The sequence below is a fragment of the Helianthus annuus genome, chromosome 12 (assembly GCF_002127325.2).
Source record: "Helianthus annuus cultivar XRQ/B chromosome 12, HanXRQr2.0-SUNRISE, whole genome shotgun sequence".
Classification (NCBI taxonomy): domain Eukaryota; kingdom Viridiplantae; phylum Streptophyta; class Magnoliopsida; order Asterales; family Asteraceae; genus Helianthus; species Helianthus annuus.
The window spans coordinates 6477548-6503965 of NC_035444.2; the positions used below are offsets into that span (position 1 = coordinate 6477548).

At 36.4% G+C, this 26418-nt stretch overlaps 2 protein-coding genes and 1 long non-coding RNA gene across 6 annotated transcripts; 2 read left to right on the top strand and 1 right to left on the bottom strand.

Moving 5' to 3' along the window:
• The first annotated feature begins 666 nt into the window (after positions 1-666).
• Positions 667-3435, top strand: LOC110893930 (VAMP-like protein YKT61). Of its 2 annotated transcripts, none has more exons than XM_022141089.2 (6): positions 667-906; positions 1866-1963; positions 2059-2163; positions 2235-2300; positions 2364-2464; positions 3179-3435. In XM_022141089.2, the coding sequence occupies exons 1-5, from the start codon at positions 708-710 to the stop codon at positions 2427-2429; spliced, it is 534 nt and encodes a 177-aa protein (XP_021996781.1). In that variant the 5' UTR covers positions 667-707; the 3' UTR covers positions 2430-2464; positions 3179-3435. The 2 variants fall into 2 exon arrangements, with proteins under 2 accessions (XP_021996781.1, XP_021996780.1); XM_022141088.2 differs by having other exon boundaries at positions 671-906; positions 2378-2464.
• A 276-nt stretch (positions 3436-3711) lies between these two features.
• On the top strand, positions 3712-26111 carry LOC110893929 (probable DNA primase large subunit). 3 transcript variants are annotated; one of them, XM_022141086.2, is made up of 21 exons: positions 3713-3869; positions 4403-4581; positions 6856-6917; positions 7023-7126; positions 7226-7307; positions 7396-7455; positions 7612-7669; positions 7776-7792; positions 7882-7965; positions 8054-8118; positions 9386-9434; positions 9518-9565; positions 9652-9741; positions 9836-9895; positions 13262-13321; positions 13483-13557; positions 14209-14294; positions 14690-14783; positions 14864-14971; positions 15779-15844; positions 16310-16513. In XM_022141086.2, the coding sequence occupies exons 1-20, from the start codon at positions 3769-3771 to the stop codon at positions 15794-15796; spliced, it is 1500 nt and encodes a 499-aa protein (XP_021996778.2). In that variant the 5' UTR covers positions 3713-3768; the 3' UTR covers positions 15797-15844; positions 16310-16513. The 3 variants fall into 3 exon arrangements, with proteins under 3 accessions (XP_021996779.2, XP_021996778.2, XP_021996777.2); XM_022141085.2 differs by having other exon boundaries at positions 16323-16513; XM_022141087.2 differs by lacking the exons at positions 15779-15844; positions 16310-16513 and adding an exon at positions 26056-26111 and having other exon boundaries at positions 3712-3869.
• LOC110893931 lies at positions 20011-22124 on the bottom strand. The gene is made up of 3 exons (XR_002566013.2): positions 21961-22124; positions 21384-21449; positions 20011-20202 (listed from the first exon to the last, which is right to left on the bottom strand). It is a non-coding gene; the product is annotated as an uncharacterized LOC110893931 (long non-coding RNA).
• Positions 26112-26418: the final 307 nt, after the last annotated feature.

Genomic DNA, 26418 nt, shown 5'->3' on the forward strand with positions numbered 1-26418 from the left:
CGGTACAGTACCGGTATTTACCTTCAAATATTGTACTATAACAGTACCAGTACTCAATTTTGGTGATCTTCGGGATCAGTTTTTTTTCGATGTCGGTACATTCGGTAACGGTACTAGTGGTAGGTGTGTCGTTATGACGTTTTAAAAACCGGTTCAAACCGGCCGGTTGTACCGGTTCACCCGTCCGGTAGAACCGGTTAAACCGTCCGATACACCCAGTTAAACCGTCCGATACATCCGATTAAACCGTTTATGAGCCAAATCCGATACTGTATAAAAACCAAATTTTAAAACACTATTCACAAAACGTCATGTCTCACTCAACAACATGGAATGTGGTACCGCATGTAAGGTGTGACCACCTGTCTTTTAATCTAATGCTATTTATGTGTAGCAGTGGCTTTTTATGGCTATTATTATGTTGCATTAATTTTGGATTTTTCCACAAATTCTGTAAATAGGTTTTTTTTTTTTTTTTTTTTTTTTTTTTTTTTTTTCTCTCAAGGTTTGTTACTTTAGATGTGACATTTTATATTTCGTTACACGTAATTATAATACATTATACATTTTGTGTAAGTTGACCTTATTTTGGTCTAAATTGGACATATTTGATTTCATTGATAATTTCACAATTCATACGATTGTTGTTGGAAACCTAACCCAAATTTATAATTTCTCACCATTTTATAGAATTTAGATAGAACAGAATGAAGATCACAGCATTACTTGTGTTAAAATGCAACCCGATTTCCGACGGTTCGGATCCTGTGATTCTAGCGAATGCAACGGACGTCAATCATTTTGGATATTTTCAGAGAGTCACCGTCCGTCAGTTCATCGTGTTCGTCGGTAGAACCGTCGCTAAACGAACACCACCTGATCAACGCCACTCCGTCCAACACGAAGGTAAGCCGTTTTCAAAACCGGATCCGGTTCGGTTAAGCCTATTTGATTGTTTCTTATCTGTTAATTGCATGATGTATTTTCATATTTTGAAAAAAAGAATCATGCATGCATGCATGTAGTTTTAGTTTTTATATTATTTATGACGCTATGTGGTTTTCTTTACTGCTTGCTTGGGTTATAAAAAAAATAGCTATATGTATACAGTTTAATTTTTATATTATTTATGACGTTATCTTGTTCTTAAGTCTGGTCTGACCAGTAAACCATGAAGGCAACTAGTTTGCTGTCCAGCTGGCCTTAAGATGGAGTTTTGTAATTGATGTATGTATATTTTTAAAATGGTATATTATTTTTATATTATTTATGACGTAATTTGGTTCTTAAATCCGGTCTAATTAGTGAACCAGTAAGGCGACCGGTTCGCTGTCCGGTCCGATCATGAAAAAACTGGCCTTAAGATAAGGTTAATAGATTATTTTTTCTAATGTTTATGACGTTATCCGATTTTAAATTCGATGTGACTAGTGAAGGCGTAATGTGTTTGGCAGGGCCGGCCCTGAGAATTTGTGTACCATGTTCGAGCTCGAAAAAATGTGCCATTAGGCCTTAACGAAATTGGGTATTGGGCTCACTAAAGGTCTAAACCTAATGTCAAAGGGGTTTATAACTAATCTAAACCATAAGAATAGTATTGTAAGGGGGCCTATGTTATGTTTGTATGGGTGTACCGTATTAATTTTTTTTATATATACACATATCGGGTTTTTTTTCAGAAAAAAACGCACCCCTCGAAATATCGGCCATGGTGTTTGGTCCGTTGTCTGGTCCAGTTATGAAAACATTGTCTTTAGGATAAGTGTATAGTTGTATAATTTATGTTGTGTGTGGTTTTTTTTTTTTTTTTTTTTTTTTTTTTTTTTTTTGCATTTAGCTAATTGCATATTTAATTTTGGTTGTAGAGTATAAGGTGCATTCATATAACAGAAATGGCCTATGTGTTGTGGGCTTCATGGATGATCATTATCCAGTTAGAAGTGCATTCTCTGTACTAACCCAGGTGAGTTCACATCATAACAAAACTTTCATATAATAAGGAACCAAGATCATACGATCTCAGAGTCTGAAATTGATCTAACGGTTACCGTTGATAAGGTAATAGATGAGTACCAAAAGAAGCATGGTGATTCATGGAGGAGTATACAAGCGGATAAAACCGATCAATGGCCTTATCTTAATGACGCTTTAACCAAGTTTCAGGTATATTTCCCTATCTTGTCTTAATTTTTTTAACTTGATGGAAATTTTTATTTATTTTTTTAACTATTCAGGATCCTGCTCAGGCAGACAAGCTGTTGAAGATTCAAAGGGAGTTAGATGAAACAAAGATTATCCTTGTAAGCATCAGTTTATTGTTGTACTTCATGTATGTTCATATAATCTAATGCGATAAATGATAGGTGTTTTTTTACAGCATAAAACCATTGATAGCGTTCTTGAAAGAGGCGAAAAGCTGGACAGTTTAGTCGAGAAGAGTTCAGATCTCAGTGCAGCTTCACAGGTGTGTGTTTTGCCATTAAATTGCATGTTATTTATCTTCATGGGCGGACCTAGGAGAAGCCCAGGGTGGGCGGGCGCACCCCTTGAAAAAAAAATTTAGTGTATTTTAAAGGCAAAAAACCTGACCGCACCCTTTTAAAATATGTTTGAACCACTCATCCGCACCTCTAGCAAATAATTTATGGGTCCACCACTGTTTATCTTTCTGAATAATCTAACAGTTAAGTGTGTGAATTATGACATATTTATTTATTATTTAAGTAATAATCTAACTTTTTTCCAATAAAAAGGATTTAGGATGTTTTATTCACTTAGAGAAAAGAGTGGGCAACTTCTGGTCTCTTTACTTTTTAGCAAATGTTTTTTTTTTTTCTCCTGTTTGGCCCATTCATAAGAAAATGGATTGAAATAATCTAAAATTTTCATAAGAGCAAGTATGTAGAGGTGGTTAAATGAGTCGGGCTGGTGCATTGGGTCAAACGGGCAATCGTTTCCACAAGTGGGGTTGGTGTGAAACACTTCGTATCCCCAAAATTTGGTACTTTTATACTCGATTAGTGTATTATTTAAATAAATTATTTGACCCGTTTGAAACTTTAAAGATAAAACATAACCTGAATAGACTCATATGTACGGAAATGGGTTGAAGTTGCCACCTGGTTATGGAAAACTGGAATAATAAATAACATAAATCTACTGATTGGTTGTGAAACAGATGTTCTACAAGCAGGCAAAAAAATCCAATCAATGTTGTACCATTTTGTGAAGTGGTTATGAACTTTGATTCTTTAAGTCATCAACTTTGGTGAGGTGAATCTTTCATGTTTTCCATATAGACGGACAAGGCGTTTATTCTTGTGTATCGTTTCATTTTTATTTAGACATTTATATTCTTGTAACTAATATATATTAAAACATTATTTATCACACGCGTCAAAAGTAGTAATCAAACATCTCGTCGCAGTGTTAAAATGTTTATACATTTCTTCGTTGTTCAAGATATATCCCTCTAAAGATGTCCTGTGATGGTATTCACTAAAGCTGGATACAACCCACATTATCCGTTTATCTAAATGGGTCGGCGGGTTAAGTGGGTTGTAAGCAGGTTGGCCAACCTTGCGGGTTGAAATGATACTTTAAAGTATAATTTATACTAATAACATACTAATACAAAGAGATGTTCCAAGAAGAGAAAGACTCCAATGATGAAACTTCCAGCGAGGGCGCCAGCTAGGCACATCTAAGAGATCCAGAAGAAAGCAAGACAAGTTCACACCCGCGTAACACAAAAGATAAAACATAGTTATGGTTTGGGAGATAAGATCAAGATTCCCAATTACAACACATGCAATACGCTGCAATATGTGGTTCACCGCCATCTGCAACCTTGAAGTCATTAAGAACAGGTAGAATGTCATCATTGTCAACGTTTAGTTTTCATTACGCTTTATTTTCGTTCAATAACTTATGTTTAAAAAAAGTCAGAATATGCCGACACGTTGAATAAATTTTTATTAATGTTCAAACATAAATTTTGTTCAAAGTCGTACTTAAAAAATAATATCTTTTTAGTATCGTATGCTACTATATCCAACACAAACCAAACACATGGCAACATTCGTACCTCTCTCGTTATTCGGTTTTATGTTTTTGTTTGACCGTAAAACACATCTGTATTGTAACAAACCCTATAACGGCCCATTAATATAACGGACTCTTTTGGACTCATCATCAAGTCATCATATTCATAATTCATGTCAATACGTCATGGGCCTATTAAACCGACAATGATTCTATATTGGGCCGAAATGGTTCATTCATAAAGTCCAGCCCAATTTCCCCAATTTGGTGGTAATTTTCCCGCCATTTAGGTATCTATCTTTCTTTACCCCCAAATCTGAAATTCAGTATTGTTCTTCTTCTTCTTCTTCTTCACAAGATTCACAGTAACCAATCGCCGATCACCAGGCACAATGGAAGTTATGAGATCACAGAAGAAAGCTTCGTCAGCACTGACGTCATCTAATGGTGTTTCAACCCTAAATCTTTACCGTTCGGCTCCCACTCTCGAAGTCCGGCTCGAGGATTTCGAACGATTCGCCGTTGATCGGCTTCTAGGTATTCCGTTTTGTGTTTTCATTTTTTGATTTATAAATTATGTTCGTACTTCGTTGATTGCTATTGCTATTGCTACAGTTAATGAATGATATGTAGGTTTTGGTATTTGATGGTTATAGGTTGTGTTTTAGAGTTAGGTCTGGCTTTTGCAATTGGAAAAAATAACTGTGTTCTTATTCCTAGGGTTAGGGTTTTGAATTTAGGTTTTAGTAAAATTTCTATAGCTAGATTTTAGATTTCTTTTACATTTAGTGTTGTAAACGAACTGATGTCTGAAACATTCAGACTTCAGCTCGCGAAACAAACAGCCTGAATCATTAAGTGCTGAACCAGTAAGATGTTTGAACCATTAAGAGCCTTATTAAGAGGTAAACAAACAGCCCCTTACTCGACATCTCTGAAAACCAAAAACGAATACCCAATTTAGTTTCAACTGAAAACCGAATACCCAATTCGTTATCAACCAAAACATGCCATTTAGCAGCCAAACATATCACACCTTGAGCCTTGTGTGTGATCCTAGTGGCACTCCTCAGTGGTATCATTATCCCAGCAAGCAAACTTGCACAAACCAACTCTATATAACCAAAAAAACACCATATCAGGTATAAAAAGACACGAATATGATTATCTGATCTAAACTGTTGATGTGATGATAAGTTACTGCAAGTTACGATTTTCGGGTTACACCACAAAAAGAATCGACCTGTTAGTCCAAAAGATGTTCATGTGATATCACCGTTATCAAAAAAATGAGTTTTGAACTGGAATTTAACTTAACTCGTGCATGCTCGCACGGATGCAGCTCCGAAAACCCCGGGCCAGTTTTTGCACAATTTAACCTTCTGCTTTTTTAACCAGATAATGCATTTTTTTGTATTAAAAATGGCCCAGAGGTGAAAAACTAAAAAAAAAATAAATAAAAAACCAACTGTCGCTAAGTTCGCTATTCGTCGCTAAGACCCATATAGCGACACTTAGTCGCTTCGCTACATAGCGCGCTATAGCGGTCGCTATAGCCGCTACTAAAAACTATGGTCCATGGTGGTCGCCATTCAAGTTGTATCATGGCATTAGGATCGGTATGAATATAGCGGCACGGTGGTAACCACGGTGGTCTCCATTCCCTTCTGCCGATGGCATTCGGGTCTGCATCATTGAACTTGGAGGACCGGTTTTTGAATGAGACACGGCCATCGAACAAGACGAATGGATATAGCACCGGTATGGAGGTCTTGTCGGTGAGAATGGCAGCTTGAGGGTAGATGGAACCTAACGGTGACTGTTGCGGAGATGGTGTCGAAGTCGGTGGTGATGCGACCCTTCCAAGAGACGGTGTCGGTAGTATTGGCGGTTTATGGCATGGAAGTGACGGTGGTGGTACGGGGCTTAGCGGTGGTGGTCGAGCGGGAAAAGAAGGCGATGGTGGAACTCCATTATTGGAGGCGGTGATGGTATGGAAACGACGAAGCATTGCAGTGGTGAAAGACTTCCATGTAAGGCGTCCGGGTTCTCGATACCATGAATTGAACCAAGAAAAAAGGTTCATCATCGAAGGACTCTACAACATAAGGAAACCGTTCTTCCTCATAAATTGCATAACCGTTCAGCATCACAAATTCACCGGGTAGGATTGGAGGCGGTGAAGCGAGATAGATATGTGGAGTCCTCGAGTTCTTCCAAAGCCATGGAGGCTAAGGCTCAATGAAAGCCTCAATTGGTAGGTTTACAGAGAAAACCTACAAACTCCCAAGAACATAAGAGAAGAAGAGAGACATAAAACTAAAGTTTCATTCAACAATTTTCTACCTTCTTTCATTAAACTCAAACCATTCTTAAATCTTAAATACAAGAAAATGGAAAACTAACTGTAGTAAATATGGGATAATGCATAAACATGGAAACGTGAAATGATTGGTTTATCCTAAAATGTATAAGCTACTGAACATGTAAACGTGGGCATGTGATGCAAGTAATTTGGGTCTGGGTCGGGTTGCTTGGGCCAGAGGTGGGTTTAGGGTAGGTGACCCGTATCATCTTGAATGTCAAGCGATAGGTTTAGACTATTGACTTTAGGGTTAAGAGGTTTTGCAAATTACAACTTCTTGTAGAAAATTACTAATGTCTTACTGGAAATGTATTTAAGTTATGAGAATTAGATTAAATTCTACAATAACTTTCTAAGAGGAAGTTTCCATTTCAACAAGTTTATTAGTATTTTGGTTCTAAGTTTTAACATTGTAGAGGTTTATTGTCATTATTTGTTATGCACAGTTCTTAGAGGGATTTCTGATGGGCTAGCTAGAGGAAAGAAACCTGATGAAATGGAGAAATTGGTTAGTGATAGCTTTATTATTATTATATATATATTTTTTTATTTTTACGTTTTTTATTTTTTTTGCTCTTTAATATATGGTGTTTATCTTTTTTGGACCAAGTAGGTGGCTGATCTTTTGAAGGCTCATATGAGACATCCACAGGCCTCAGAGGTTAACAACAAAGATATCATATCTCATTTTGTTTTGCGTCTCGTGTATTGTCGATCGTAAGCTTTTGAACTTTTTGCCATTTGTTTATTTATTTATTATTTTTTTTGCTTTGATTTGAACTGATTGTGTGATCTCTTATTCTTGTGATATTTTAGAGAAGAATTGAGGAAATGGTTTCTTTCAATGGAAAGTACTCTTTTTCGCTACCGGTTTCGGAGTGTGAATTCTGATGTACATGTATGATTAATTAAGTTTTTTTTAATACAAATAAGTTCAAATTCTTTTAGTTTTGCTAATTATTGATGTTTGGAGCTTTGAATTCCAGTTGTCATTGATGACCGAACTTGGCATTCCGTACAAAGTTGTCTCCCAAAAAGAATTTGAGGTATTATTTTGTTATCCATCTGATTTTTACTATAATTTATCCTATTTGTTTGTTATTTTCTGAGATTTTGTTTCATGCTCATCCAACCTCAAAACTTTAGCTACCGATAATTTATTATGATGACGCAAACATTTTCTTTTTTATGATTCTTTTCAGGATTTGCGTGATCAACTGAACTTAGTTGCACGCTCAGCTAACCAGCCGTTACCCACTCGTATGTCATAAACGCATTATCATCAATAATCTATGTTTGTAGCTTTTGTTATCTGGTTCAAGTGTTCTAACTTTATTTATTTTATTTGTGGTTTTCTTTATTGCAGCTAATGGATTATACAAGGTACATTGTTTGGTTGAACCTTTTGCTCAATTTGTTTAATTATTCAAATTGGAAAATTTATTTTCTAAGTTTCATTTTTATTGATGTAGGTTTCATTTGAAGAAGTTCCAGAACTTGTGGCAACCCGTAAAGTGTTCATCCAGAAAGGATATGCATATGTTGCTCTGAATCAGGTAAGTGAAGTATTACTAGCTGGTTTTCTTGTTATATTATTGTAATGCAAAAGATATATAAGTGATGTTTTTATTGTTATTCAATTAGGTTGTCTCATTTGTTGTTCCACACTTCCGTAGCCATCTTTCAAAAGCTCTTGTCCTCACAAACAGGTTATTCTTGAACTCGTATTGGATGCTTTAAATAATTCAAACTGTATGCTTATTGTTATAGTTGGCAAAGTGGGCGGGTTGGGTTGGATTGAAACGGGTCTGGTTGGGTTGGCCTGAAACACTTTTCTCCATATAGTTCAAGTTGCTTAGAAGAGTAAAGTACATGGATGGTCCCTGTGGTTTACTAAAATTTTAGATTTGGTCCATAGCTTTTGAAATGTACACGGATGGTCTATATGGTATGCATTGTGTAACACATTTAGTCCCCAGCTAACAAATCTAAAGCTGTTAGCATGTCCAAGTTAGGGACTAAATGCGTTACAAAGTGCAAGCCAAAGGGACCATCCATGTACTTTTGGAAAAAGCTGGAGACCAAATGCGGTACAAAGTGCAAACCATAGGGATCATCTATGTACTTTTAGAAAGCTAGGGACCAAATCCAAAATTTTTGTAAACCACAGGGACCATTCGTGTGCTTTACTCTTCTTAGAAATAGTTATGGTGTTAATAGTCAAATGATCTTACACAATTTATATGTGTTTTTTAATAATATATTTGTTTGAATCAAATGATTTAGAAGGTTTATGCATCAAAATACACTTTAGGTTGACTTTCAACTTGTTTCACGGTTTCGCCTGTTAACTTATAAACTATTTTACTTGCTTGACTCAGTAGAGTTTAAACATAGAGAAATTTACGAAAATAGCCAAGAATAAGTTTGACTTACTAAAATGGCCACCTCATGCGTCGGTGGAGCAGGGCATCACTGATTACGAGAGAGCTTATGCGTCTGCATGGCTCATTCATGCGTCCGCCAATGTAGAAGTGACACGTGTCTCATCGACATCATGCGTCTCATGCGTCCGTGACTCATCCCATGCGTCTGTGACTCATCCCATGCGTCCATGACTCATAAAATTTACTTTTAGGAGATTTGAGGCATCCCATGCGTCCGTGACTCATCCCATCATCCCTTGCGTCCGTGACTCATCCCATGCGTTGCCGACTCATCCCATGCGTTGCCGACTCATCCCATGCGTCCGTGACTCATCCCATGCATCCCATTTTCGTACTTGCTGCGTCATCCATACACGCATCCATTTAAAGAATTAAGGACGCATAAGAGGGGTGATGCTTCATTCCAACGACGCATGAGCTGACTATTTTGGTTAGTCAACTTTATTCTTGGCCATTTTCGTAAATTCCTCTTAAACATAACTCGAGTTGACCAATGAAGTTAAATCAGTGCACATTTTTTACTTTTTAGAAAGTGGACGTCCATGATTAGAGAACAAGAAAAGGACCGTCTAACACCCGTAAGTTTCAATTTTACTTTAATTAATTTTTGTTTTGTTTTGCATGAAATAAAAAGCGAATTATTTAATTTGTTACGAACCAGATAGTTGAAGCACTAGCTACTAGTTATCTGGGTCCTGATTATAGCCAGGTATTTCGCATAATTTTATTCTATCTTACTTTTAAGTTGTGAATGTTTTTGTTTAATGTGTGGTTCTATTGTTGTTATCTTGATAGGACAAAGAAGTTGGTGAAATATCTTTAAAGGACATTGATCAAGTAGCAAGAACTTCATTTCCTTTGTGTATGCAGCACCTCTTCAATACAGTAAGTGATACGATACAACAGATGTCTCATGTTTCACGCTAATTCATCAAGATTTTGCTTATATTTTGTATGTATTTTCACCTTATATGATCAGTTAAGAGACGATCATCATTTGAAGCATGGAGGAAGGATGCAGTTTGGCTTGTTTCTCAAGGTACTGCATTTTAAACTTCCGTCTGGATAAAATTGTGTTGTATACTTTGGTCATTTTTGTACTTTAAGGTGTTGCTAAGTGGCATTTCGTTATATACTAGATATAAGGGTAGAGGTGGCAATTTGTGTGGGTTGGGTAACTGATCGAAGGGCAAAGTTTTAATTAGTTGCTACAGGTCGAATCGTCTCTGATTAAGCAGAGACACTTTTTATTTAGGCTAAATTGCACTTTTCGTCCTTTATGTTTCACGGTTTCTGCAGGCGCTGTCCATTTTAAAAATTACACTCTATGTCCTTTATGTTTACAACCTATAACGGGTGGTGTCCTTTCTCATAAACCCAGTTATCTTTTAATGTTAAAACCCCTTGTCTCTCTCAACTTCAAACATGAGGGACCTTTTGTGTTAAAACCCCTTGTCTCTCTCATTTTTCTTTCAAAACAAACCCTAGCCTACTCGAAAATACCCACAGCCGCACAACTCAGTCTCTTCTCCCTCTCCGTCAGATTCGGCGACCGGAGCCGGGTACGGCCGGCACTCCGGCGTCTGTTTCTTCTCCGACAAGCACCCCCGACTTCCACTTCGTCTTACAACCGCCACTCAGCCCCCAATTCTCTGATATCATCGCACACCTGCACACAATCTAGATCAAGAGAGTGAGAACGGGAGAAAAAGAGACAGAAAAGAACGGGGGTGAGAGAGAGCCGGCGTTGATTTGCCGGTAACCGCCGACAATGAAGATGATGGTGATACGATTACGGAGGAGCGGCTCCGGTGGGTTTCACAACAGTGAATTCCGGCAGTCTCGAATTTCTTGATGTTTCTCTGGTTAACCCTCAAATCCTTTCTCTTCCTCTTAGTTTTGTTTTTTTTTAGATTCGAGCTCTCTCCGTCGAGTGGTGATGTTTCAGGTGATAATGATGATGACGATGAGATGATGGTGATGATAACGGCGGCGATGCCGGTGACGGTGTTCGGGGTGGTTGTTGTCACGGGTCTCGAGTCAGATTTGGTTATAGTTTAAGCTTGGTTCGAGTCGGTAAACTATTTCGGAGTTGCCGGAATCCGGATGAGCAAAAACGCATATGAGGCGGCGCCTCACTAATTTGGCGAGGCGTACCGGATGGCAAAAATACCCGAGCCCGGCGGGTATACCCGAAACCCGACACAAATGGGACGGGTATACCCGATACCCGACAGGTATTGGGCCGGGTATGGGATTAGTTTTAAAAATTTTCGCGGGTATGGGTCGGGTATGGGATTAGGTGATACCCGACCCGATTACCCGAAACCACATACCCGTTTACCCGAACTATATACCCGATCCAATACCCGATTTTTTTAATTTATACTTTTATTTTCTATTAACACTTAACTATTAGTGATTTATTTTATTATGTTCATAATGTGAAAAAATAAATTTTCTTTTAGTATATGCATTTGATAATAGTATTTATATTTTGTATGTTGTAAAATATATGCATGTGAGTGTATAAGTATTATAAAGTTATTATTAATTTATGATAAAACTTATATGTATGTAATGTATATTTTTAATTTATAATAGTTGTATAAATAAAATAATATAATAATTACAATAGTAAAAAATGTATTTAGAAATCCTAACGTATATCTTTTAACAAACTAATGGGTAAACCCGATATCCGCGGGTATACCCAATACCCGACGGGTAATTACCCAACAAATACCCGACGGGTATTGGGTCGGGTATGGGACGCGATTTTATAACCGGGTACGGGTATGGGATTACCAATACCCGACCCGAACCCGACCCATTGCCATCCCATTATGCGTACGTTTGTTTTTTTAAGCGCAAAAAACCGCGGGCCCGGGTTTTTCGGAGCTGCATTCGTGTCCGCAGGTGCGGGCACGCATGAGTGACAAAGTATTTACCACCTTTTGAGACTTTTATTCACACACTCAAAACTTACAACATATAAGTCCTAAATTTTTGCTACTAACTATTAGCTCCATGATCTTAAATGGCATATATAATAGTTTTTTTTTTTTAACTTTATATGTGGAATCTTATTTGTTTTCAAAATATAACATATTTTTTATATTTTTTTTCTCTATGTGTGCTTTTCTTAAATAGCTTTTTTATGTCAAGTATTTGATGAAATTTGAATCTTTTTTATGTTTTTAACTACTGAATTTGATGAAATTTGATGAGAAAACTCTTTTTTGATGTTTAGTAATTATTATTTTATGATATATATAATTTTAATATTTATTTATTAATACCGCCTCGTGAGGCGAAAGGAAAACGCCTCGAAACTCGTTTCCGTTTTTTTAAACCTTGCTGATGCTTTTGTTTTGTTTTTTAATGTTTCAGTTTTTTACATAAAAGGTCCCTCATGTTTGAAGTTAAGAGAGACAAGGGGTTTTAACATTAAAAGATAACTGGGTTTATGAGAAAGGACACCGCCCGTTATAGATTGCAAACATAAAGGACCTAGAGTGTAATTTTTGGGTTTTTTTTTGGTGAGGTCTAGTTTTTTTGCCGTGGGGGGGGGGGGGGGGGGTTAGGTTTTTGGGTGGGGGGGGTTTAGGTTTTTGGTGGTGATGTAGTGGGTTTAGTTTTAGGTTATTGGACACTTGTCACTCTATAAATCCTTCTTACACTTCTTACAATTAGAAGCCTTTGTAGAATAGCTTGACCCTATACTTTAATATTAAAGTTCACAGGTTAATGAAACCAAATCACATGATTTGATATGTTTCTCCACTACAAAGTTGAGTGGCTTGGAACTGAAGTGTAAGTTTGGTTCTGTTTATTACCCGTGGACCATGGTAGCCAATGTAAAAAAGAACAGGAACCGAGTATTTGTTTTGGGTTTTTTTTCTTCAGATAGTGTTTTTAGGTGTATTCGGGTATTGGGTCGGGTTGGGTAATAGAAAAATGCTCACCTCTACTCAAATTTATACCGTCGAATCGAGACGTATTACTTTTGACCCGATTTGTTTCCAAACAAAATTTAGGTCAACACGTACCTAAAAAGAAAACGTTTTATAATTGACCCGATTCGTTTTCAAACAAAAAAATACGTTACAGCGTAAACAAACCTGAGTTTATGTCAAAGGTTTAAGGGTTAAAGAAAAGTTAGAAAATATGGGGGCCTTTTATTCAAGCTAGAAAGTAGGGGGTCATTTTGTCAAATTAGATAGTTATTTTTGTCAATTTAGAGAGTTGAGGGGTGAATTTTGTTAATTCACAAAACTTGATGGAATGGTGATTTCAAAGGTTGGCAATGACCTTTGAAATTAAGGTATTATTATATATAATATAATTGTTTAAGCTACTTTTTACGCTAAACTTGATCATAATTATTACTTTTGAATATCAGGGTGTTGGGTTGAAGTTAGATGATGCACTTGCATTTTGGAAAGCAGAGTTCTCTCAGAAGGTAAACATTGATTGTTTAAATAAGTTGACAGTTAATTTGGAGCGTTTAATCTCACTGTTTGTTTGTGTGTAAACCATAGAAATATTATTTACTCTTTGCAATTTTATGATTTTTTTTTGTTGAGTGCTAACTGCTAAGTGGGTGTTAATTAATAATTTTAGGTTGGTGCTGAGAGATTTGACAAAGAATACGCATACAGCATACGCCACAATTACGGTAAAGAAGGAAAGAGAACTGTAAGTTTCAACTCTAAATTTTCATGCCGTAAATTAAAAAAGTACAAATTTATAAGCCGGTATGCTTAGGGCTGCAGATGAACCGAACGCTCAGCGAACATTCGTGAACTGTTCGGCATGAACACGAAGTCACGAACAAGAAATTTTGTTTGTTTAGTTAAATGAACGAATATGAACAGACGTCGTGTTCGCTCATTTATGTTCGGTAACGTGTTCGGTAGTTTACGTTTGACAGGTCATTATGATTTTTAATTTTTATATTATATTTAAATACTTCAAAAATCTCACTAATTAATTATTCAATAAATATTAGTTTATATTGTATATTTTATAGAGTGTTTGTTTATATTAGCTTGTGCTAGCTTCTGTTCATGAATGCTTGTTTGTGTTCATGAACATTCGTTTGTGCTCATTTGCATTCGTACATGTTCATTATCTAATATTAACGAAGGAACACAAGCGAACATGAACATGCACAAACCTAAATGAACAAACACAAACTTAAAATCTCTTTTGGTAAGTGTTCATGATCAGTTTGTGAACTCATTAATTTCTTACAAATGCTCGTGTTCGTTCGGTTCGGCATCTCTAGGTATGCTTGTTTTTTGTGCTTTTTAAACACATTTTAACATGTTTTAAATATTTATTCAGGATTACACACCTTATTCTTGTCAAAAGATTATCCTATCAACTCCTGGAGTCGGAGACCATCATGGTTGCCCTTATCGTCATTTTAGGTAAATTCTTTTATCAAATCTTGTAGTCACCTAACTTGGACCAATAAATTTTCTTAATGTTAGGTTGCAAGTACTATCAATTCCTTTTTTTTAGTTTATAAAAACGATTGTAACTGAGACAATAATTGTCTAATATGTTCATTTAGTTTAAACTTTAGTTCAAACTTAAATCGGTTAATTATCCGAAATTAATCTAAACCGAACCATAACCGGTTAACTGGACTGAAGTTCGGTTATGGTTATGGTTAAGGAAATTCCATAATCGAAGCTAGTGGTTACGGATATCGTTAAAGGTAATAACCAAACTGAACCACTATTTGCACACCCCTAATTATTACATTGTTGTAAACTTTAGTGACTAATTTACCATTTTATCCTTGTTTTTATGTTTACAGTGAAGAAAATCTAAGGGCTGCTCTTGGTAAAATGGGAGTAAGCAGCCGTGCATTGGAAGATGTTATCGAAAAAGCAAGAAATAGACATTATCAGGTCATAACTCGTTAATGTATTTGTACATCTCATTCTCTTCTTCATGTTCTGAAGCATTATATATTATAATATATGTGCAGTTGGCTTGCACTTTGACATTTGAAGCTCTTCATGCTTCATCTTGTGATGCTGGAATCAACCATCCAAACCAATATTTCAGTGACAGCCAAAAGATCCTCAAAGAAAAGGTAAAATTATAGAGGTGAAAAATTAGGTGGATTGGGTAATGGGTGAAAATGTCAAAAGCAGGTAAATTTTGTGCAGATTGAAACTGCTCTGATAGTGGTAAAGTTTTATAATTAATTGTTAAATTATGCAGTTAATGCGGTAAAATATCGGATATCGGTCAAGGACCGATATTTGAAATATAGGTTATCTCGGTGAGATATCGGGGATATCGGTAATTTTAATATAATGCAAAATTTATATATATAGCAATTTAACACCAATAATTCAGTGATATATCAGTGATATATCGGTTATATCGGTCAAATATCAGTCAATATCGCCGATAATATCGGTACCGATATTTTGACCGATATTTGACACCGATATTTTACTAAGGGACCGATACGACCGATATGACCGATATATCAGATATTAACTGCATAGGTTAAATATGGTTAGAAAAACTATATTATTAAAGCTAATAAGTTTAACAAAGCAGTTCAAAAGGTTGCATGCTTTAAAAATATACTTTGGGTGATTTTCGACCCACATGACCTGTTTGTAACTCATTAGAGATATGATATAACCCAATATAACCCAAATGTCTCCATATGTAACTCTGTAAGCAAATGGGTCAAAGTTACCACTGGGTTGAACACATTACCGAACGTTCACAAACATAAACGGACTTCCCCCTATGAATGGTTGACGAACTGTTCGCTGAACGTTCGGTTCGTTTACAACCCTACAAATAATAGTGCGCATGTATAATTTGCTCAATTGTTGAAAATGCTGCTGGGTTTTTTTTTTTTTTTTTTTTTTTGCAGAATATGTCAACGGATTGATGTATTATATTATCAATTTGTACCAGTGTTATGTTGTACAGCGGCAATGTAAGTACCTATCAATTTCTCTACACATTACATTCATGTTTGCATAAAGTAGCATATTAAGCTCATAACAAAAGTTAATAAGGGTGGTGGTTTCTAACCATTTACCAATGGGCTGATTCAGGCTGTGTTTCATCTCAAACGGGTCCAATAAATGAATTTAGTTGAAAAAGGAATCAAACGAGTTGAAAATCATCTAAATAAGTTTATTCTTAAAGCACAAGACCCTGTATACCAATTTTATTATTGTTTTTTAATTATAATTAACATTTCAGTTATTTAATAGTTGAACTTGGCAAAATTATTAATTTGCTTTGCCCTAACCTTGTTAGTTTCGTTTGTATTAAAGTGACTTGTTTTGACTCGTTACCTAATCAAACCATCTTACCAGTTATCACCTCCAGGTGATGTTAACATAATAACATGTCTTTTGATTCATTTTAGTTTCTTTACAATAATTATCTGTAGTTTTATTTTTCAGGTGGTCATCGGGATCACATTGTCGATCAGTTCTGGTAAACTATGCACATGTAAATGAGTTTAAGCACTAGTATCTCGTTGGAGTGAGTAGTGATATATCTAGAAACTTTTAAACTAACTGCATTTTTTGCACTTCTAAATTAAATGTAGTTTCTTTTCTTTTTTAATCCAAATTAAACGAATCTTTGAAGATGATGCGGTTTACATAGTAATATATTACACATCTGTTTGCTTGCTTCTGTGCTGGGTGTTAGTTGAGCCACACCAAGTTTAGTTTTACTTCATTCAACCTACAAAGAGTTAGATTTGAAGCTTGACTTGTTTTAAGCCTCATGCTAAAGCACGAAAGCTCAATCTTGCGTGAAAAATATTCGAACTTTATTCAAATTGGTATGGGCCATAAATAGCTATTTAAAAATAAATTAGTTGGGGAGAAACCTGCTTGCATGACGAGGTGGAAGTTGGAACCAATGGCGGTTTGTGTTGGGTTAAAACCAGTTTGATAGTGCAAATCGGGCCGGGTTATAAAACCAATTTAGAAATCCAACCCGATTTTTTGTTCATTTCTACATTGACCGGATGAACATTCTCATGCGACCTCAAACCATCTGACCTTTTCAGCATTTGCAATGATCACGACCAACCTTAAGATCGACGTGGTTTGTCACTTTTACTGACCTTCGGCTCCACAAAAGCCAAATTGAACACTACTACATACATAATTACAAAACCAGTATAGTGTTGTCACAACCTCCACCCATATCACCGTCAACTATCGCCACCGCCCCATGACCACCTCGAACCCACAACGTCTCCTACCACCAAACTTGCCCTATCCACCATCGTAACACCCACTCCACCTACCATCATCGCATTCGCTCCTACAACCCCACCTCTACTGTGTCAACGTCCACCAAAACTACGCTAAAATCCCAAAACTACAAAACCTTTCAATGCAGCCTCTTTTTGCCCTGCTACAGCTATTCTGGACACCGAACCCGCATCCTTTACCATTGCTAACACACATCGACCTTGATGAGAGACGGTACGTGGTCCTTGGTACCTCGTGCTCCCGAGTCTAATGTTGTTGATTGTAAGAGGGTTTACAAACTCAAACAGGGGCTATCACACGTTTTAAAGCTCGTTTAGTTGCCAAAGGTTTTAGACAACAACCCCTGGCTTTGTTGACCCACACTGACCAGATCATGTCTACAACCCCCGGCTTTATTGCATAAGTCTCTATATGGGATAAAACAGGTCCCGGAGCTTGGTTTCAGCGCTTGTCTACAACTCTTCTTGCAGGGTTCCAAGACGGGTCCTTATCTATTTATTTATTCATCAAGGGGTACTGCATTGTATGTATATGTTTGTCTACGTTGATGATATTATTAGAATGTGTAGTTCATTATTACGAGCCAACCAAAAATTATTAGAATGTGTAGTTAATTTTTGTTTGTTTGATGTAAAATACGTATCCTATATCCTTTGGAAGCCTTTATTTTTCAAGGTTTTTTTTTCTGATTTTTATAGCGAGTGCTGATACCATCGCGATGCAAACTAATATTTACCAAATCCCTAGCACGTAGTGCGATAGAATCCAGAAAAAAAGCTTAACAAATACAAAATAAAAATGGGTGGTGGGTTGAAGTAGCGTGAAACGGGAATCGAACCCGAGACGTCGAGCCATTTCTAAAGCCTCATGATAGCGATGGCCCAATCAGGGTCATCGGAGTGGGCGAGTGTTGGTCTCGTCGCGATGCAAACTGATATTTACCAAATTCCTGCCACGTAGTGTGAGAATCTAGAAAAAAAGCTTAACAAATGCAAAATAAAAATGGGTAGTGGGTCGAAGCAGGGTGAAACAGGAATCAAACCCGGGATGTCGAGGCGTTTCTAAAGACCACTTTCTCGATTTTGTCATGATAGCGTTGGCCCAACCAGGTTCTTCGGAGCGGGCGAGTGCTGGTACCGTCGCGATGCAAACATATATATACCAAATTCCTGCCACGTAGTGCGAGAAAATCCACAAAGAAAAGCTTAACAAATACAAGATAAAAATGGGTAGTGGGTCGAAGCAGGGTGAAACGGGAATAAAAGATACCTAATTAAAATTAGATTACATTAAAAACAACTTAATTAAAATAAAATATGCGCGACTAAAATAAAAATAAACTACTTCATTATGGTATCTCACAATTCGCCATGCTGAGATGTGAGCAAAACTGCGGGTCGCGTAGCAGCATTTGTTAAAAAGATGAATATGGTGAAAGGATCATAGCATTAGTGTAAAGACTGACACTTGTTATAATCCGAATTATTTTACTCAAGTTTGTTATGAACTAAGCGTGACACATTAGGTAAATTCAATATTGTCTATTTGTTGATATGAGACATACCATTGCATAAGCGGTGTTCGACCGCAAAAATATCAACTTGTTTCGTTGCAATGTTTGTGGATGGTTGGAGACCACAAAGTTTCAGTTAAAACAATTTACAACGGAAATGCTCTCAGTGGCGCATTCAAGAATTTTTTGTACCGGGATTCTTTTGGTAGATTTTCACTAATTCTTATCATTTTTTTAAATCATATAAAATTCCACTATTTTTTTTTTCATTTTTTCCCAAACCGAGGAAGGTTCCCCAAAACCCCCAAAACACTCCTGGATCCGGCAATAAATGCTCTCTCTCAAGAGTTTTCACTCACGTAATAAAAAACAAATTTATAATTTTTTATAGGTAAATCGGAAAACATTTTTTTTTGAAACGACCAACAAATCAATCCCGAGCACTCTCGGGGCACCCACTGGACAAACGGAGTACTCCGAGAGTAACCCGAGTGGTCCACCACCAATTCCGAGGAAAACCCGGTAACCCACCCGCCCGTAGGCACGACGGTAAATTACCAGTAAAACTCATTTGTATCAAGGATTTAACTCAAGTTTCCCTGAGTCTCCTATCACTGCAGTGCCTCACTCATTTTTTTTGCACCAAATGGGAATTGAACTTGAGTCTTCAATAAAGAACTCAAGTTCTCCTACCACTTGAGCTAGAGGTCATTGACGAATCGGATAACATTTGTTGGTATGAGCTCGGATGGGCCGTTTGAAAAAGAAAATATTACATGTTTAAACCAAGTAATATTAGGCCCATTAAAAAAATATTAGGCCCTCTTTCACTTTTATTACTTTTACTTTTTATAATGTCTCTTTATTTTGTTTCTGTTTTGTTTATATGTAACACTTTAAAGTTGGGCTTGATACATTTAGGCATGGGCTTAATGGGCTTGCACAACACTGATGGGGCTTGAAAACTGGACATATCACTGATGACCTTACCTTCTCAATAACACACATATTTCCAGATCGTACACAAATATTCCAGTTCGTTCTACTCTCTCTCTCTCTCTCTCTTAGGGTTTCTATTTCATATCAACTTTAACCTAGTTTAGCGGCGATCATCGTCGTGCTTTGGACATTCCAAACGACGCAGACGGCAGTTGTGATGGGGAAACGTCGCAGATGGCGGTGGTGAGGGAATAGTAACTCTGATTCGTTCGTATTTATTTATTAATATCTTGTTTTTGTAGTGCGGGGGTGTAACACTCATCTTATAGTTTCATTTTATAATCATAAAATAGTGGGCTTTTTTTTTTTTTTTTTAAACGAAATACATAGCTAACAAAAACTTAGTTAATAAACTAAGATGTACTTCATTATAGCATTTAAACATAGTCAACTAACTAGATTAAAATATTCAACGTTTAGAAGTGTTTACAAAACAACATGTTTTAAACTAGATTAGATTAGCGCGGAAGCATACAAAACTTGTGTTCGGTTCTTGATTCCATTGCTTGATCAACATCCACAACAAACGAGCATCACCTATGGTCAAAACCACATTAATCGTTAGTTTTGACATCTTAATATTAAGTAAAAACGAGTTCTATTGCTTAAATAATGAAAAACAAACAAATTACTGCCAAACTGTGAGCCACGGTTCAGAACCGTGGCCTACGGTTCACCCAGCTCAAAACAGAATTGCTAGACTGTGAGTCACGGTTCAGAACCGTGACCCACGGTTCATCCAGCTCCAAACAGAACTGCCAGACTGTGAGTCACGGTTCAGGACCGTGACCCACGGTTCGCCCAGCTCAGCCTTCTTATATATATTTTTTTCGCTTAATTCCTCATAACTTTTTATTTACATATCCTTTTTAGCCGATTCTTTTTCCTACGCGTCCGTAATTAAATTACCAATGCATCTATCAAGATTATTATATCAAAATTTAGATGTACGGGCAGAAAGTCTATAAATGCCTTATGTATTTATTTGACCCGTTTAGCTTTTGCGTTAACTTAACCACTAACAAATTTTTTATGTCCGCAAGACGTATTTACCCAACATCCGGGGCTTATGATCATCGGCGTTTCATTACCAAATCTATGGTTTCATGCTCTTGTAGTCCGTCATTGCCAAATGCTATTCGAAACACACTTTTACTACTTACTAAAAATTATTCGACCCGTTTGGCTCATTTATGGAATCCTCCATTTCTAATGACTACCAAACACTTTCTAATCTAATTTTAACTCATTAAATCAAGTAGTGAACATTGTCACTTCAACTAATACCAATCTTTATTCTAAAACACAACTTTGAACGATTACAATATCTAATTTGCATAATGTAACGAAACAAGTTACATACTTGCATAATTCATCAACATTAGTTTCTAACCATAATTACCCATTCCCGGGCTTGTCAAACTTAGCGTATCTCTTCCGTTCCATGGCTTACGCTTTTATAACTCAATTTTTAATGAGTGACCTTTTAGTCACTTCAACACTACAAATTCGACCATTGTTCGACCCGTTTGGTTGTTTAATGGAAACCACCATTTTACAACACACCAAACTTACTATAACCAATATTTGACCCGTTTATTTATCTAGTGATCTTCGTCACTTCAACTAAATACCAACTTCATATATTATACTAATTTTAAAGTCTACTAACGAAAATACATAATTGAGCATAACGTAACAAAACCGTAGTTACGTACCTTTAGAGCGCTCCTTTCAACGCGTGTCTCCACCGGCTTGTCCGCTTGAGGATCCGGATTCCTTGCCTATAGAGTTCAACCATATATTGTTTAGAACTCCTTTCACAACATATCACGCATAATTCATATCATCATTCTAATATGCGTTTTTATTCATAATTTTCTATATTTAGCCTTCTTTTAGGCATTTCAACAAACACCTAAAGGGCATTATTTTACATGGTTCATTATCAAGTTCATAACTTGTTATATAGCAAAAATTAACATCAATCGAACTACTTTATATAAATGTTAACCTCAATAAATCTGAAATCACTTCATAAATATCAGATTACACTAGAACAACAATCAAAATCCTAGTGTTTATCAAGTTTCACAAAACCCACTAATCACCTTCATTGGTGTTTATGGAATTTACTAGAATTAAGCATGATTTCAACATATACTTGTCTAGGGTTTACTCCTAGACACTATATTGTTCCTATTTCATCAATATCTCATACATGCATCAACAATTTTGGAATTCTCTAAGTTCATTCAGAAATTCAACTAGAGATTTCCCATAAAATTCACATACCTTATGACTCCTTTTCAATGGAGATCACTATTTCGTGCTCGGATTTTGATTTGGAATTGATCTTGACCTTCAATTTGTGAGATTTAGCATGAACTAGGGTTTGTGAGGGAACCATTGTGTCGCCCTGTTGTTGAGATCGACCAGACACACACCTAAGTGTTTGTTTGGTGTGATTAATTTTGTTTTAATCATTCAAGTTTCCATTTCAACAACTTAGGTCCTTAACTATCATTTGGTTTATATTTTTAGTGTTTTTAACCCACTTATAAGTCACTACAAGACTTTTATCTAACTAGGTTATTTTTAATCCTAGTTAGTTCACTTATTTATTTACCGATCTTTTATTTAAAATAAAATATTTACATTTTTGGGGTGTTACAGGGGGAGACACTTAATAGAAGACTTCAATAGTTCAACTACGTGGCTTGGCCGATACCGGGTAATGTTCAGATAATTCCTATTGTCGTTGTATACTAGAATGATTTTCATACGTTATTTTATGGCCGAAGAGACATGTCCTGTCCACAATTTCGGACTCAAGTTGCAAGCGTATGCAACACCATTTATAATGCGTTTTCGTTGTGGTATGCACTTGAAAGGGAGTACGTCCTTCTTGATACGGTTTTGGGATTGACTGTATACATAACTATGATCCTTTTGAGATGAGATGACTGGAATTATTGGCGGTGGGTATTTGAGTCTTTTGACGTGTTTGTAAGAAAAATGTCACCATTTGTAAACCATTGAAGAACTCAATGGCTTCTTGATAATTCTCGATCCGAATTAGGTCTTTGACTCTTTGACACTTTGCATGAAACTCAGTATCCAATTCAGCATCTTCTTTACCGGCCTCTTGAACAAATACCCGAGCAACATCCATAATACCCGTCAGCAAGGGCATCTAAAACCACTCCATCAATGGCTTCCTTTAGCTGCATCTCTTTCTTGACGGATTCCTCCGAATCAGATTCACTCTTGTACGGTTCCTCCGGATCAGGATCAGGATCATTGTCAGTGTAGTACTGCAAACAATAAAAACATAAAATTATATATTTTTTCTAACCTAAATCATCAAGAAAATATGAACCAGAACTTACCACAAGAGTTGGGTTTCTTTTTTCCATGGAGAACAAGTGCAAAAAATGATGAAAATTATCAAGAACTAGTGAATTTGGAGGAAATCAAAGAATTAGCGCACAAATGAAACAAGAACAAAGTGTGTGAAATTTGAGGAAAACTAATGGAAACTATATGTTTATATGATTTACAAACAAGAATGAAAAATGGGAAAAGGTTGTTGTATCATAAGCATAAAATGTAGTAATTACTTAAATTTACCTTTCCAAAGGCATTATAATAGTATAGATTATGTGGCCTTAGTAGTAACGGAAAACAGGAGTTCGAACTTTGATATTCTTCTAGTAAAGTTACATATATATTTTAGATTTATCTGTAAGGGTTTTGTTTAAGAGTAAATTGTGGTTTTGATCCATGTGGTTTAGTAGTTATTGCTATCATTTACAAAATCTAAATTTTTTGCACTTTTAATACCAATGTTTCTATTTTATTGCGGTTTTGATCCACCACACTAACTCAATCAAACTTATAGTTAAATCTTATCACATGAGAGGAATGATTTCAGACCCGGACCGGACCGGCCGAGATCCGTTAGCTTTACTGGGCCGGTTCACATCTTCAGGCCGTTTTTGCAGCAGACCGGAGGTCCGGCCGGTGACCGGCGGTTCGGCCGGAAGTTATGTGACGGATCAGACCGGAATATTAACAAAAAAGAGCGGCGGTTGGTCAGATCTGAGAGGAATAGTGAGGTTTGGTCGGGATTCCGGCCAGAGTTCTTGCACGTGCAGTTGCAGATCTCAACGGAGCTATGATATCGATGGCTGATCTGATGGAAAATAAAAAATTTTGATGACAAATCCGGCGAGTTGTGAGGATGTGTCAGGTTTCATGATGAAGAACACGGCGAGTTCAAGTTGACGGTGACGGTGGAGGATGTTGGCGGGTGGAGGCGGTGACTGTGTGGGGTGGCTTTGCTGGAGAAGGGGATGAATGGGGTTTGGGGTAGTGTTAGGTACTTGGGTTTTTTTATGGACTTTAAATTTGGATCCTCAACAGAAGGCACGTGTGTACTTTGTTTTTGTTTTTTCCTTAGGAAACAATTATCCTTTTATATAAAAAAGTTCAATTAATCTTATTTTTTATACGTTTTATTGTTATTAGTTATTAGCATTAATCTATATTATATATATTTATATAATTTATGACGTAATCCGGGTCTTAAATCCGGTCGAACCGGTCGGACCGGTCCGACCTTTGACCCCGTAAGGCGACCGGGTCGACCTCCGGTCCAGTCCTGAAAACATTGCATGAGAGAGACATGTGCAGGGTATTTTGGTAAATAACCATTCAAAATGAAGAAACTAGTATATTATTTTTATCGTATTTAACAATTTAATCAAAATTATACCCTAGGCTCAGGTCCATCTTGATTTAAATCACTTGTGACATAGCTTTTTATTTATTATTAATGTATAATGTATAATTTAATTTAACAATTTAATCAAATTTAACCACTAGGCTGAGTTACATCTTGATTAGTAACCAGGGGCGGACCGACCCTTTGGTCTGGGTGGGCGGCCGCACACCTTGAAAAAAAAATTAGTGCATATTTTAGGCAAAAACCCGACCACACCCCTTGAAAATATGGTTGAACACCCCTAATTATTACATTGTTGTAAAACTTTAGTGACTAATTTACCATTATCAGGTCATAACTCGTTAATTTAAATGTACATGTCATTCTCTTAGTGTTCTGAAGCCAGGGGCGGATGTAACTTATGATAAGGGGTAGCCTCCGCTACCCCTTGGTGCTCAGGCGGTAGTGTAAATTTGAAAAAAAATTGACGTTCTTTGGACATTTTTTCGTTTTTGTTACTCCTTTCTTTTAAAACGTTACCCCTATGAAGGTTTTCTAGATCCACCATTGTTTAAAGCATTATATTTTATAATATATGTGCAGTTGGCTTGCACTTTGACATTTGAAGCTCTTCATGCTTCATCTTGTGTTGCTGGAATCAACCATCCAAACCAATATTTCAGCGACAGCCAAAAGATTCTCAAAGAAAAGGTAAAATTATAGAGGTGAAAAATTAGGTGGGTTGGGTAATGGGTGAAAAAGTAAAAAGCAGGTAAATTTTGTGCAGATTGAAACTGCTCTGATAGTAGTAAAGTTTTATAATTAATTGTTAAATATGGTTAGAAAAACTATATTATTAAAGCTAATAAGTTTAACAAAGCAGTTCAAAACGTTGCATGCTTTAAAAATATACTTTGGGTGATTTTCAACCCACATGACCTATTTGTATCTCATTAGAGATATAATATAACCCAATATAACCCAAATGTGTCCATATGTAACTCGGTAAGCAAATGGGTCAACAGTGGGTTGAACCATAGTTAAAAAGCGTTAACGCACTCAAGACGCATAGGCCTCGCCTGGGGCCTAGGCAGAAAGGGCAAAAAAAGCGGGGGCCTGAGAAAAAAAAGCGTACAACAAGAAAAAACATAAAATATTTTTATATTAATAGAAAATTAAAACTATTCTTCAAATAAAATAAACTAAAGCTATTATATAACATTTAATATTGTCTATTTAGTACCAAAAGTTATAAAATGCTAGTTTATTAGTGTAGAAAAGTAGTTTCATTAGATAAAAATAGAAATCTAGCTAGAATCTTGCCAGAATTTAGAGAATTTGGCCGAAAACTCTCAAGAATCTAGGAATCTCGCCGGAACCTGCGCATGAACCATCACTTGGAGAATTAAAGCGCAATTGCCTTGACTTAAGGCGCAATTGCCTCGCCTCGCTAGGAAATTGGGCCTAGGCGCAAGAGGCGATGGCTTTTTTAACAACTATGGGTTGAACACATTCCGAACGTTCACGAACATAAACGGACTTCCCCTGAATGGTTGACGAACTGTTCACTGAACGTTCGATTCGGTTACAACCCTACAGATAATAGTGTGCATGTATAATTTGCTCAATTGTTGAAAATACTGCTGGTTTTTTTTTTGCAGAATATGTCAACGGATTGATGCATTATATTATCAATTTGTACCAGTGTTATGTTGTACAACGACATTGTAAGTACCTATCAATTTCTCTACACATTACATTCATGTTTGCATAAAGTAGCATATTAAGCTCATAACAAAAGTTAATAAGGGTGGTGATTTCTAACCATTTACCAATGGGCTGATTCAGGTTGTGTTTCATCTTAAAAGGGTCCAATAAATGAATTTAGTTGAAAATTGGCAAAATTTTATTATTGTTTTTAATTATAATTAACATTTCAGTTATTTAATGAAAGTTTAAGAAAATCGATGCCTTCTCATTGATAACAAGACCGTATAAATACAAAAGGCTCTCTACTATTTTTG

Bases quoted from the DNA above. Each gene is read 5' to 3' on its own strand.
- LOC110893930 (XM_022141088.2), top strand. From the start codon at position 708: ATGAAGATCACAGCATTACTTGTGTTAAAATGCAACCCGATTTCCGAC. The intron at 2,164-2,234 runs GTATATTTCCCT...TTAACTATTCAG, and splicing joins ACGCTTTAACCAAGTTTCAG to GATCCTGCTCAGGCAGACAA. The intron at 2,301-2,377 runs GTAAGCATCAGT...GTTTTTTTACAG, and splicing joins ATGAAACAAAGATTATCCTT to CATAAAACCATTGATAGCGT.
- LOC110893929 (XM_022141087.2), top strand. From the start codon at position 3,769: ATGGTTTGGGAGATAAGATCAAGATTCCCAATTACAACACATGCAATA. The intron at 7,966-8,053 runs GTAAGTGAAGTA...TTATTCAATTAG, and splicing joins CATATGTTGCTCTGAATCAG to GTTGTCTCATTTGTTGTTCC. The intron at 9,435-9,517 runs GTAAGTTTCAAT...GTTACGAACCAG, and splicing joins AAAAGGACCGTCTAACACCC to ATAGTTGAAGCACTAGCTAC.